The following is a 10,855-nucleotide window of genomic DNA, read 5'->3' on the forward strand; positions in this document are numbered from 1 at the left end:
ACAAATCTCTGGAACTAGGCTTTGGCTTTCAGGATGAAGAAAGCCATGTATATAGCTCAGCTTGCAATCTGACGTGCGTGGGTTCAAATTTGGGCGATCATGTAACTTGAGTAATCCATTTTACCTTTCTGAACCTCAGTTTCCCCGTTTGTTAAGTGGGAATAATGAGCACCTTTGTTGCGAGGAAATAATCATAATGTGAAAGCATGCTTAATGCCTGGCGCAGCAAACACCTACTAAGTGGTATTAGTTATTACCTGCCTTCCCCAAAAGTTTGTTTCAACCATGACTATTTGTCTTGTTTCTTTTATATCTTTTTCTCCAAACATGTATTTGCATGGTAACAATTCTTGGCAAGTGCTGACTTGTTAAAGCCCAGCATAGATTTCCATGACAGCTTCCAACAGAATGCCTCCCTCGAGTCTGTCTTGGGCCTCAGACTGCTTGCAGATAGATTGATCAGTAAATGGTGATAATTCCTGCAGTAATACAAGAATACTTCTGTCTTAGGAGATTGCAGACCTGTTTCCTTTCGGCCCTATGATCTTGGGCAGTCTCTTTTACCTCCCAGGAGCCTTAAATTTTCTCAACGGGAAAAGAGAGGGTTTCTGAGATCTCTTTTACTAAGTAATACCTCTACCTATTATATTTTCTTGTGTTTCCAGAAGGACAAAGGACCCATAGCAAAGCTTGGCCTTTCCAATTTTTCAGTGTAAAAAGTAATTTCTATTCCCTGGCCATATTTAAGTAAAAAATATAGGAATTAATAAAACACTTTAGAAATCTCATTAAATTTGAAATGCCAGAAACTGCTGTCGTTTTTAAATGAGATAGATGCCAGTTACATTTTCTGATTAGCAGTGCCAGGCTGTTGTGTTTGAATGAAAGAAGCATTTTCATATCTACAAGTAATTTGTGCCTTACTGAAAACTTAAGACTTGTGTATCAAGGGGACTGCAGAAAGAGCTGAACTGAATATCAGGCCAGGCTAACCTACCTCCAAGCGCTAAAGTGGAATCAGACATTCTTCCTGGTTTTGGAGTGGTGTTTGACTTTAACTTGGCTCCTTGTACATTTGTTCATTGGGTTGATATATTTGATTTGTAAGGACTCGGGCTGAAATCACTACCCGCCCTGATTGAAACAAGGCCTTTTGGAAAGCTTGTCATCTTGAAGTAGAGGTACTGTCTAGTTTTCGTAGTTTGGAAAATTAGTATCACAGTACATAACCCAAAGCTGACATAAAAAGGCCTCATTAGCTTGATTTTGGCTGAAGGAGAGAAATCATTCTACCATTTTGTACTTTTGAAATTTTCTTTTAGAAGTACAGTCTAATTTTTTAAAGGCAGATTTTAGGAGTTTGGTATTAAGTTCCTTGAGAGCTTAGTATACTACTGAGAGCTTGAGGCCTCTTCAGGTTGGTAGAAGGTTAAGCTGTACAGATATTTGAATAAATTGAATATAAATGTCACTACAATTTTTCTTCAGAGGAGCCCTTTTTAGGATTTTACCTAGTTTTTAAAAATTATTTGTACTAATTGCAAATCCCTTTTCTGTATAAGTGGCTATAGCTACTCTGCTGTTTGAACTTACTAAACTCAAAAATGATGTCTTTACTCAGAAACTGGTGAGCATCCCACTTAATAGTATTGCCATTTCCATTTGCAGCCAAAGAATCGCAGAGTAAAGAAGAACTTCAAGAAATTCAGATATGTGAAGTTGATTTCCATGGAAACCTCGTCATCCTCTGATGACAGTTGTGACAGCTTTGCTTCTGATAATTTTGCAAACACGGTAAGTGCTGCCTAAGAATAAACAGAATTGAGTCTGCAGTGCTCAAAATGCCCCAAATGCTTTGTGCGTGATTAAAACTGCTTGCTTTTTGCCTACATTTCTATACAGTCGTTATGAAAATACAGTATGCACTGTAATTTCATTTCACTTTTTGCTGTGGTTCTAGGTAGTAATTGTTGGAGGTAGATTAGCTACTTATTCTATCCTTTTGAAATGTCGCCTAACCTAACATGCTTGATGATTTGCCATAACAACTCAGAAATCATTTGTAAACCTCTGAACCATTTTTCTTTGTAACAAAAGCTATTCTCTTGTAGTGCACTTGTAAATGTGATTTGCTCTCTGCACGGTTTATGGAAAATTGGTTCTTGAAAAAGGGGGAAAAATGCACAACCACATTTATTTATTTATTTTACAGAAACCTAAATTCAGGTCAGATATCAGTGAAGAACTGGCAAATGTTTTTTATGAGGACTCTGATAATGAATCTTTCTGCGGCTTTTCAGAAAGTGAGGTGCAAGATGTGTTAGACCATTGTGGATTTTTGCAGAAACCAAGGCCAGATGTCACTAACGAACTGGCCAGTATTTTTCATGCCGACTCTGACGATGAATCATTTTGCGGGTTCTCAGAGAGTGAGATACAAGATGGAATGGTGAGTTTGAGAATTTCACCAATATCAAGAAGTAAGGTACATTTCAAGGCATGACATACATGCTTTAAAAAAGTTTTTTTTCCTGTAATTTTTGTTTTAGTCATGCCAGAAGATTCTGTTGATCATTTTAAAACTTAAGGGTATTTTCTTCATGTCTTAAAGCAGTTTTTACTCATGTAGTCCTACTCGTAAGCCTGAACGTTTTGTAGGCTCTGAAAATCTTGGAAACTGGTAATAAAAAATCGGCCAACCTCCAGATTTCCATGGCCACAGAAATCCAGCCTAATCAGAAGAAGGACACATGTCCTCAAAATTAGCTACATTCGCATTTAAGTTCAAGTGCCCAGTCCAGTGCCTGGCATAGAGCAGGCCTTTGGTAAATGTTCCCGTTGTGGAGCTATGCATCTGAAAAGCCTATGATAATTCATGTGCATGAGATTGTGTATTGTTTATGACAGTCAGGGCCCCTTCCTGCTTCCACTTTTGCTCCTTGGTCTGCTTTTCCTGTGCACACTGCCTTATCTTTTTAACCTCTATCCCCCTGCTCAGGCCACTGCTGCTGCTGATGCATCTCGGGCCCACTCTCCTTGAGCATACTGTTTATTTCTGCAGACGTTTTCTTGTTAGCAAGATTTTCTTGACAAAGGAAGCAGTGTGTTGATTTACAGTATGGTGCATAATCTTCAGCTCATTGTGGTCTGACATGGGTCCACTGCCTGGGACCACACTTGAGGGACACTGGTATAAGTGAGAGTGCCTGGCCAAGAAGTGTTTCATCACTGTCTAACTTCATGGTAATATAATATTTCTTCTAATAAGTGATGTTGCTCTAAATTGGTGCGTATTGGAGTTATTGCGAGGGCTGGTCTGCAAATCTGGATGTGACCCAAACATTTTCTATGGCCTGAATCACTTCTGGGTGTTTTTTCAGATCTTTGTAGATGTGGATTGTACTGATTAATAAAACGCCAATTGATTAAAAGTCTTAAGAACTCATAAAAGTTTTTTTGTCACTTTATATTCTCTCAGTTCATGACACTAAAAGTACATGGAGAGTAATAGAAGCTGTGATGATTTTAGAAATTTTTAAATTTAAAAATGGGTCTTCCCTTTCTGAGACTTTATGGGTGATATATTTTGTTCTCGTTTTTTATTTATTTAACCTCAACCATGCCCACAGTCAATTTTAGGATATTTTCATCACCCTAAAAAGAAACCTGTACCCATTAACCGTCACTTAGCATCCTTTCCCCACACCCTCAGTCCCTGGCCACCACCAATCTGTTTTCTATTATTATAGATTTGCCTATTCTGGACATATCATATAAGTGGAATCATACAATATGTGGTCTTTTGTGACTGGCTTCTTTCACTTAGTGTAATTTTTTAAGATTCTCCCATGTCATGGCATGTGTCAGTACTTCATACCTTTTTATTGTTGATCAATATTCCATTATGTGAATATACCACATTTATACATCATCGGTTGATAAATGTTGAACATGTTGGGCCATTTGTACCTTTTAGCTATTATGAATAACACTGATAGGAACACTCATGTACAAGTTTTTGTGTGGATATATACTTTTGAGTATATAACTAGGAGTGGAATTGCTGGGTCATAAAGTAACTGTTTAACCTTTTGAGTAACTGGCAGACTTGTCCAAAGTGGCTGTACCATTTTACATTCCAACCAGCAATGTATCTCCACATCTTCGCTGCATTTGTTATTGATTTAGCTCTCCTAGTGGATATGAAGTAGTATCTTGTGATTCTGATTTGCATTTCCCCAATGGCTAATTTTAACACATATTTAATGATAAAAACCTATATTACTTTGAAATATTTTTTTTATTTTCATCTTATAAAGTAGATTAGAGAGGTACCTAAAGTAGTCAGATTCAGGGACAGAAAGTAGCATTGTGGCTGCCAGGGGTTTGGGGGAGGGGGAATGGGGAGTTACTGTTTCATGTGTACAGATTTTCAGTTTGAGAAGATGAAAAGTTCTGAAGATGAACGGTGGTGATGGTTGGACAATAATAGGAATGTATTTAATGCCAGTGAACTGTACACCTAAACATGGTTAAAATGGTAAATTTTATGTTATGTATACTTTACCACAATTTTTTTAAAAAGTAGATTAAAGCATTGACTCATCTTTAACATAGTTTAGTGTTAAAGCCATGTTTATGAGAGAACCCATATTCCTGTAGGAATTTTTAAAAAATACATAACAATCCATTTTTAAAGAAATTAAAAAGGGAGCCGAGATTTTCACATTAACAAAAAAAGCTCAGAACTGCTGGCCATGGGGCTGTGAAGATGGCTTATAATACTATGTCCCAGAGAGGCTACCTAAGTTAAACTGCACTCAGATTTTGTTGTATTTATTTGTAATTTCGGAATTTGTTATCCAGAGCTGTCAGTTAAAATGGACAAAGTGGTCAATTAAAATGTATTCGATGCAGGTGTCTTTTGTTCAGAAAGGATTTTGTAGTCATACTGGTGCAGCTTGTTCCACAGTCAGAAAGTCACTAACGACTCCGTTGTTCTGATGGCCTAGAGACTGCAGCCAGACCGTGCGGGCTGTAGGACTCGCAGTCAGTGCAGACATCCAGGACCTCTCCGAGTGGCCATGAAGTTTCCAACTCGAAATACCAGGAGAGCAGCCAACAAGAAAGCAGCACCCCCTGAACCCTCAGAGAATTCTGTGACTGATTCGAATTCTGATTCAGAAGATGAAAATGGCTTGAATTTTTTGGAGAAAAGAGCTTTAAATATAAAGCAAAACAAAGCGATGGTAGGTATCTGACCTGGAACGAACTCTTCCCAGGTCTTCTCTAAGCTACTTGTTGCTTATCTGTCAAGGAGTATTTTCAGTGTAGCGGTGAAGTCTTTACAATGTGTGCTTTAAAATATGTGTTCTTTCCATATACTTTTTTTTAAATATCTATTAAAGTCTTGGTAAATGTGTAGGTAAAATCAGAAACTCTTTTGAGATGTGCTACAGTAATTTCCAGAGGTTGCTCATTTTCAGCGGTTATTCTAAACTAATCATTTCTGTTTAATTTCCTTCCTTTTTAGCTTGCAAAACTAATGTCAGAATTAGAAAGCTTCCCTGGCGCGTTTCCTGGACGGCATTCCCTCCCGGGCCCCAGTTCCGTAAGTGCAGATCCTTGCTTGTTCAGTAGTGTTTGGGGCAGGTCTAAGGTAGGTTCGTTATGACATTCGAAAGTCCAGTTTCCTTATTTTGTATGGTTTTATAGACAGGAAATACAGAAAACCTATATTAGGTCTCTGGGGTCTCTTCCTTGCCTCCTGGGGCAGGTGTGGCCTCCCTGTGCCATGCTCATGCACTCGATCGCTTATTTTTCTCCTTCCCTCGTGCAGGAAATAAAAATTGAAAAAATTTTTTCCATGTCCCCAGCATTAGCACATTCCTCCTACATGGTAGATGCATCATAATAGATGTTTTTAAAATCAGAGGAGGAAAAAATTATTTTCCTAACCAAGTCATAGCCTAATATGTGTGATTATATTCTGAGGAACTAAGCTGGTACCACTCAGGGGACTTTGGTGTGTCTGCTGTGGTACAAAAGAAAAGGCCTTTCCCCACCTCTCCTGAGGAAAAAGGGAAGAAGCAAGCAAGGAATGGAAGAAGGGAAACCATACGTACTTTTCTCTCTTGTGTCATGTAGAAACAATGAGTATGTAAGAGCTCAAGAGATGTTGTAGGAAAGGGTATTTTGGAAAATGAGATTCGTTCTTACATTTGTATTATGTAGATGAATAAGTAGATCATCTAATTTTGAGAGAAACTGGACTTGATGTTACAAAAGCAAAATTATAATGGCTATATCATTTTTGGGGCTCATTTTCCATGAATTATAGAAAGAACAAAGATAATTAGAAAACAGAGCTCTCTTTTTCCTTAAAAGAAACAAAAAAACATATAAGGAGAAGGTGATGCTTCTCTTCCTTCTGGAATAAATGGGTTCCGCTGTATGTGTTTTGTTAAGCAACCAAAGACACCCCGAAGGCGTACCTTCCCAGGTGTTACTTCCAGGAGAAACCCCGAACGGAGAGCTCGTCCTCTCACCAGGTCAAGGTCTCGGATCCTCGGGTCCCTTAGCTCTCTTCCTGTGGAGGAGGAGGAGGAGGAAGAGGATAAGTACATGCTGGTGAGAAAACGGAAGTCCATGGATGGCTACATGAACGTGAGTTTCCTGTGTCTGTGCTTGCTCTTCTGTTTTTCATCTTCCGTAGGCCCAGTGTCATATGCCTAGCATGGGTATGCACATAGCCTCAACACCAAATGATTCATGTTAAACGTTCCCAAACTGTTCAGAATTATTAGTGTCGCACAAAGTTATTTGGTGGTTTTTGTTAGCAGGTAAGAGAGTTGTTTTCTTCTTCGACTTTTCTTAGTTGTAGGAATTATTTCCATGATGTCCTGTTATTTTTAGTAAACTGAAGACTTGCCTCCTCTTCATCAGTCTTAAGAGAAATTTCCAGGTTTAATTCTCTGAAGAAATTATAAATCAAGTATCTGAAATTCAGAGCCGGGGAGAGCCAGTAAGAGCACTGTTCCCTGCTTGTCATTATATAGGAAGATGACATGCCCAGAGGTCGTCGTCCTGGATCCATGACCCTTCCGCATGTAATTCGCCCGGTGGAAGAAATTACAGAGGACGAGCTGGAGAACATCTGCAACAGTTCTCGAGAGAAGATATATAGCCGTTCATTGGTAAAAAGCCTCTACGTTCTGTCTGAAAATGTAACCGTCTGGAGGAGAGGAAGAAAGCTTCCATCCTTAGAGTTTTGCTAATATTCTAAAGGTCTTAGCCTATAGGGTATATGCCTATGTGTTATTTTCATATAAGAAAAGAGTTTTATAGCATCCTTGGGATTTAAGCCTCTTAATAAGTCTTCAGTAGCATTAAATGTTTTCCCTTGATTTAGAAGTTGATTCATTCACATATATTTACTGTGTATGATGTGTGTCTAGATAGATTGGTACTGGGGATTTGGTGCTAAAGATAAAAAAGGATTTGGGGCAGGGTTATTTTGCATGATAAGATCTTTTCCTGAAGAAAATTAGTTTTGATAATATTAACTTTTGAGTCTGCCAATTGGATGAAATCACTCGAAGTACTTTTATTAAATACCTTGGCATATACATGTGTATGTAGATGTGAAATAAGATTCAGAATGTCAGATTCTACCCACAAAGAAGGACATTCTTTAAATATGCCATTTTTCTCTACTCAAAGCAGTGGTGGTTTTTTGTTTTGTTTTGTTTTGTTTTTCTTATTTGCTTATTATTTGTAGGGATCTACTTGTCATCAGTGCCGCCAGAAAACAATCGATACCAAAACAAACTGCAGAAACCCAGAGTGCTGGGGCGTTCGAGGCCAGTTCTGCGGTCCCTGCCTTCGAAACCGTTATGGTGAAGAGGTCAAAGATGCTCTGCTGGATCCAGTAGGTGCCTCGAAGGGGTGATCTGTGGACTTGAAGGCCTGCCATGAGCTGACAGGGCCAGAAAGACAGCATGGGTTGAGCCCTTAGTGTTGTGGGTGTTCATTTCAGGAGAGCAGATGAATTCATAGTGTTGGTGTTACATAGTTGCGAGCCCCTTCCAGAACGCTTGGGACCTGGCCGTTCTTCATTCACCCCTGGTAGTTTGCTGTGTGACTTTCTGAGCCTGATTTCCTAAGGGAACATTGGGCATGACGGATGGCTAATAACCATGTTACGATTTTTTTTTTTTTTTAATTAAAAAAAAAAAGATTCAAATGCAATTGATGGTAACTACCTTACAGGTTAAATAGGAATACATAAGTAAGGGAGAGAAGTAGGTTTGCTTTAATTATGCCTTTTCACAATTCTCCTTCAGAACTGGCATTGCCCACCTTGTCGAAGAATCTGCAATTGCAGTTTCTGTCGGCAGCGAGATGGGCGGTGTGCGACTGGGGTCCTTGTGTACTTAGCCAAATACCATGGCTTCGGGAATGTGCATGCTTACTTGAAAAGGTAATGGTTGGTTTTTCTCTTTTCCATACCCAAATCTTACCTTGATTTATGTGTCTTCATAAAAGGATAATAGAAGTCAGAGTAGTGGTTATCTCTGGGTGGGGGTGCAGGCGTTGACTGGAAAGGGGCACACTGAGAGTCTTGGAAACATTTTACATTTTCATATGGGTAGTGGTAACTCACGTGCACACTCATGTGTGTATAAAAATTGAAGTTGTACACTTAAGATGTTATAACTCAATAAAAATATTTTTAAAAGAGTGAATTAGTCATTTAAAAGAGTATTCTTAGTTTGAAAATGATATCCTGACATGTTGCATTTTCTTTTTTCAGTCTGAAACACGAATTTGAAATGCAAGCATGATAGCTGGAAGATCCACTACCTGCCTTCCACCGCATAAATATTCCTGGTTAAAGTTTTCACTTTTGTCATGTGATTGAAACCCAAGTTAAGAATTTTGATGGTCAATCTGTTTTATAGGAAAGTCAAATCAGGTTAATCTCATTAGACGGATGTTTCTGAGCATCATGGAAGCATATTGCTTGCTAGCCATACTTTGCCCTCTTGCCATTTCTCCTTTGATTTCCCCTGCCCCTCACCACCCCCCTCTATTTCCAGTGGTTCTCTTTCACCATCTGGTTTCTGATTTTTTTTTTTAATGACAATTTTATGAAAGCATGCTTGATTTAACTGGTGTTGAAATAGCCCTGGAATCCACCTATAAAACCAAGCACTTAGAAACACAGTAGTAGTGTTAACTAACTACATCTATTGAATTCCAGAGACTAGCCCTCTAACTTGTTTACAGGAAAACAATGGGTATGATTTAATGTTTGTACTAGTTGATATTTCTAACAAGACTCAAGGCGCAGAAGTCTTAAAACCACGTGGAGAAATGAGGTCATCATTGGAAAGTGGAGTATGTTGCTTCGGATGCCTCAAGAATATTCTGTGTATTGTGCTTATTAGACAAGTCGTCGCAGCTGAGGCTTAGTTGCTGCTGATTTCTTCCACCATGGGGTTGGGGTGCATCAGGCTCACACAGTCCTGACCCAAAGGTTTGTGGGCAGTGCTATACTTGAGGTCATTGTAGAGTAGAAAAGATATCCTAGGGAATTAGGATGGCGAGTCTTCAGAAATAGGCTGATTTGAATTCATGGTATAAAACTTTGGTATAATGGTAGTTTACCAAGTTTATTTCAGTACACAAATATGTAAGGTATTTCAAATAAATTCTTGATCATTTTGCATGGAAAATTAATACTAACACTAGTCTACAATTGTTTGCAGTTTTTGCTTTCTTGAAGACATAAGCTAGGCACAGAGTTCGTGTTCAGGTTTTTAAGCACTTTGAGAACAATGACAAGTGCCTTTTTGGAGATGGGTAACTTTCCAGTTTGTTAACTTGATGTCTGTGCCACTTTAGTTTCTGGGCAGAATTCATGTGTCATCTCCCCCTTCCTCATTTTTTACATTAATCAAATCGTCTGAGAGAGGTGGAATCTGCTTTGCATGTGCAGCCTGTTGCTATGCCCATTTGGTGTTTGTTGCGTAATTGGACCTTGAATCAATAAATGTAAATAGAGCTTTTGATCTGTAATGCTTTTATACAAAGTTTTTATTTTAATAATAAAACATTTTGTTTTAGCTTGTCTGCTTTTTTTAAATCTTCAATGCTCAATCTTACTGCACTGAATTCTATTTTTTTCCCCCCTCATATTTAAACAACAGACCATTTCTGCCTTTTCTAGTCTCCCTTTTGGTTTAAATTTCTGAAGGTCAAGGGCCAGCTCTTTTGAAGAGGGTCTAGCTTGGTGATATGACTCCTAGCTTCGATCAGAAAATCAACCAAGACGGATACATCGCCAGATAGAAAATAGTATGTGCTCATGAAGTTTTATAATGTTGGTTTCTTTTACCATTTGCCAACCCAAGAACTAACAGTGATTTCACAATACCTGACTTGCTTTTAGCAACCATTCAAATATCTATTAAAGGCACACTGTGCTTTGAAGCCTGGTCCAGGACTGAGAGCTTCAAAAAGACAAAAGCATGGTCTGAAAGCTACCGATTATTGGACCACGGCAAAAACTATAGTTGGTGGCCAGATCATGCTGCAGCCTATTATTCATGTGGCATCTGAACTGAGTATGTTATTGTACCTTTTTAGAGGTTTGTAAAAAAAGCGTGTGACAGGCAGTATGGTCCACAAAGCCTAAAATGTTTAGTTCTGGTGCTTTACAGAAAGTTTGCTGACTCCTCTAGACTTATCTGCGAAACCATGTTTACCTACACATATTTGGGGAGAACAAGCGAAATGAAGTTTTTGTTTGTTCGTGGTGTGTGTGCGCAGCCTATGTAATCTTATGGGT

At 38.7% G+C, this 10,855-nt stretch overlaps 1 protein-coding gene across 3 annotated transcripts in view; it reads left to right on the forward strand.

The window, feature by feature from the left end:
* Nucleotides 1-10,130, forward strand: part of CDCA7 (cell division cycle associated 7) — an 11,261-nt gene extending 1,131 nt beyond the window's left edge. The window contains exons 2-10 of one of the 3 annotated variants that reach the window (XM_006921208.3): nucleotides 1,669-1,794; nucleotides 2,213-2,449; nucleotides 5,013-5,249; nucleotides 5,534-5,611; nucleotides 6,469-6,666; nucleotides 7,059-7,196; nucleotides 7,781-7,930; nucleotides 8,346-8,482; nucleotides 8,816-10,130. In XM_006921208.3, coding sequence (XP_006921270.1) covers nucleotides 1,669-1,794; nucleotides 2,213-2,449; nucleotides 5,013-5,249; nucleotides 5,534-5,611; nucleotides 6,469-6,666; nucleotides 7,059-7,196; nucleotides 7,781-7,930; nucleotides 8,346-8,482; nucleotides 8,816-8,846 — 1,332 coding nt within the window. In that variant the 3' untranslated portion in view covers nucleotides 8,847-10,130. The remainder of the gene's footprint in view (nucleotides 1-1,668; nucleotides 1,795-2,212; nucleotides 2,450-5,012; nucleotides 5,250-5,533; nucleotides 5,612-6,468; nucleotides 6,667-7,058; nucleotides 7,197-7,780; nucleotides 7,931-8,345; nucleotides 8,483-8,815) is intronic. The other 2 variants (XM_025039489.1, XM_006921209.3) reach the window with 2 other exon arrangements.
* The last annotated feature ends 725 nt before the right edge of the window (nucleotides 10,131-10,855 follow it).

This window comes from Pteropus alecto, unplaced genomic scaffold (assembly GCF_000325575.1).
Source record: "Pteropus alecto unplaced genomic scaffold, ASM32557v1 scaffold3, whole genome shotgun sequence".
Taxonomy (NCBI): domain Eukaryota; kingdom Metazoa; phylum Chordata; class Mammalia; order Chiroptera; family Pteropodidae; genus Pteropus; species Pteropus alecto.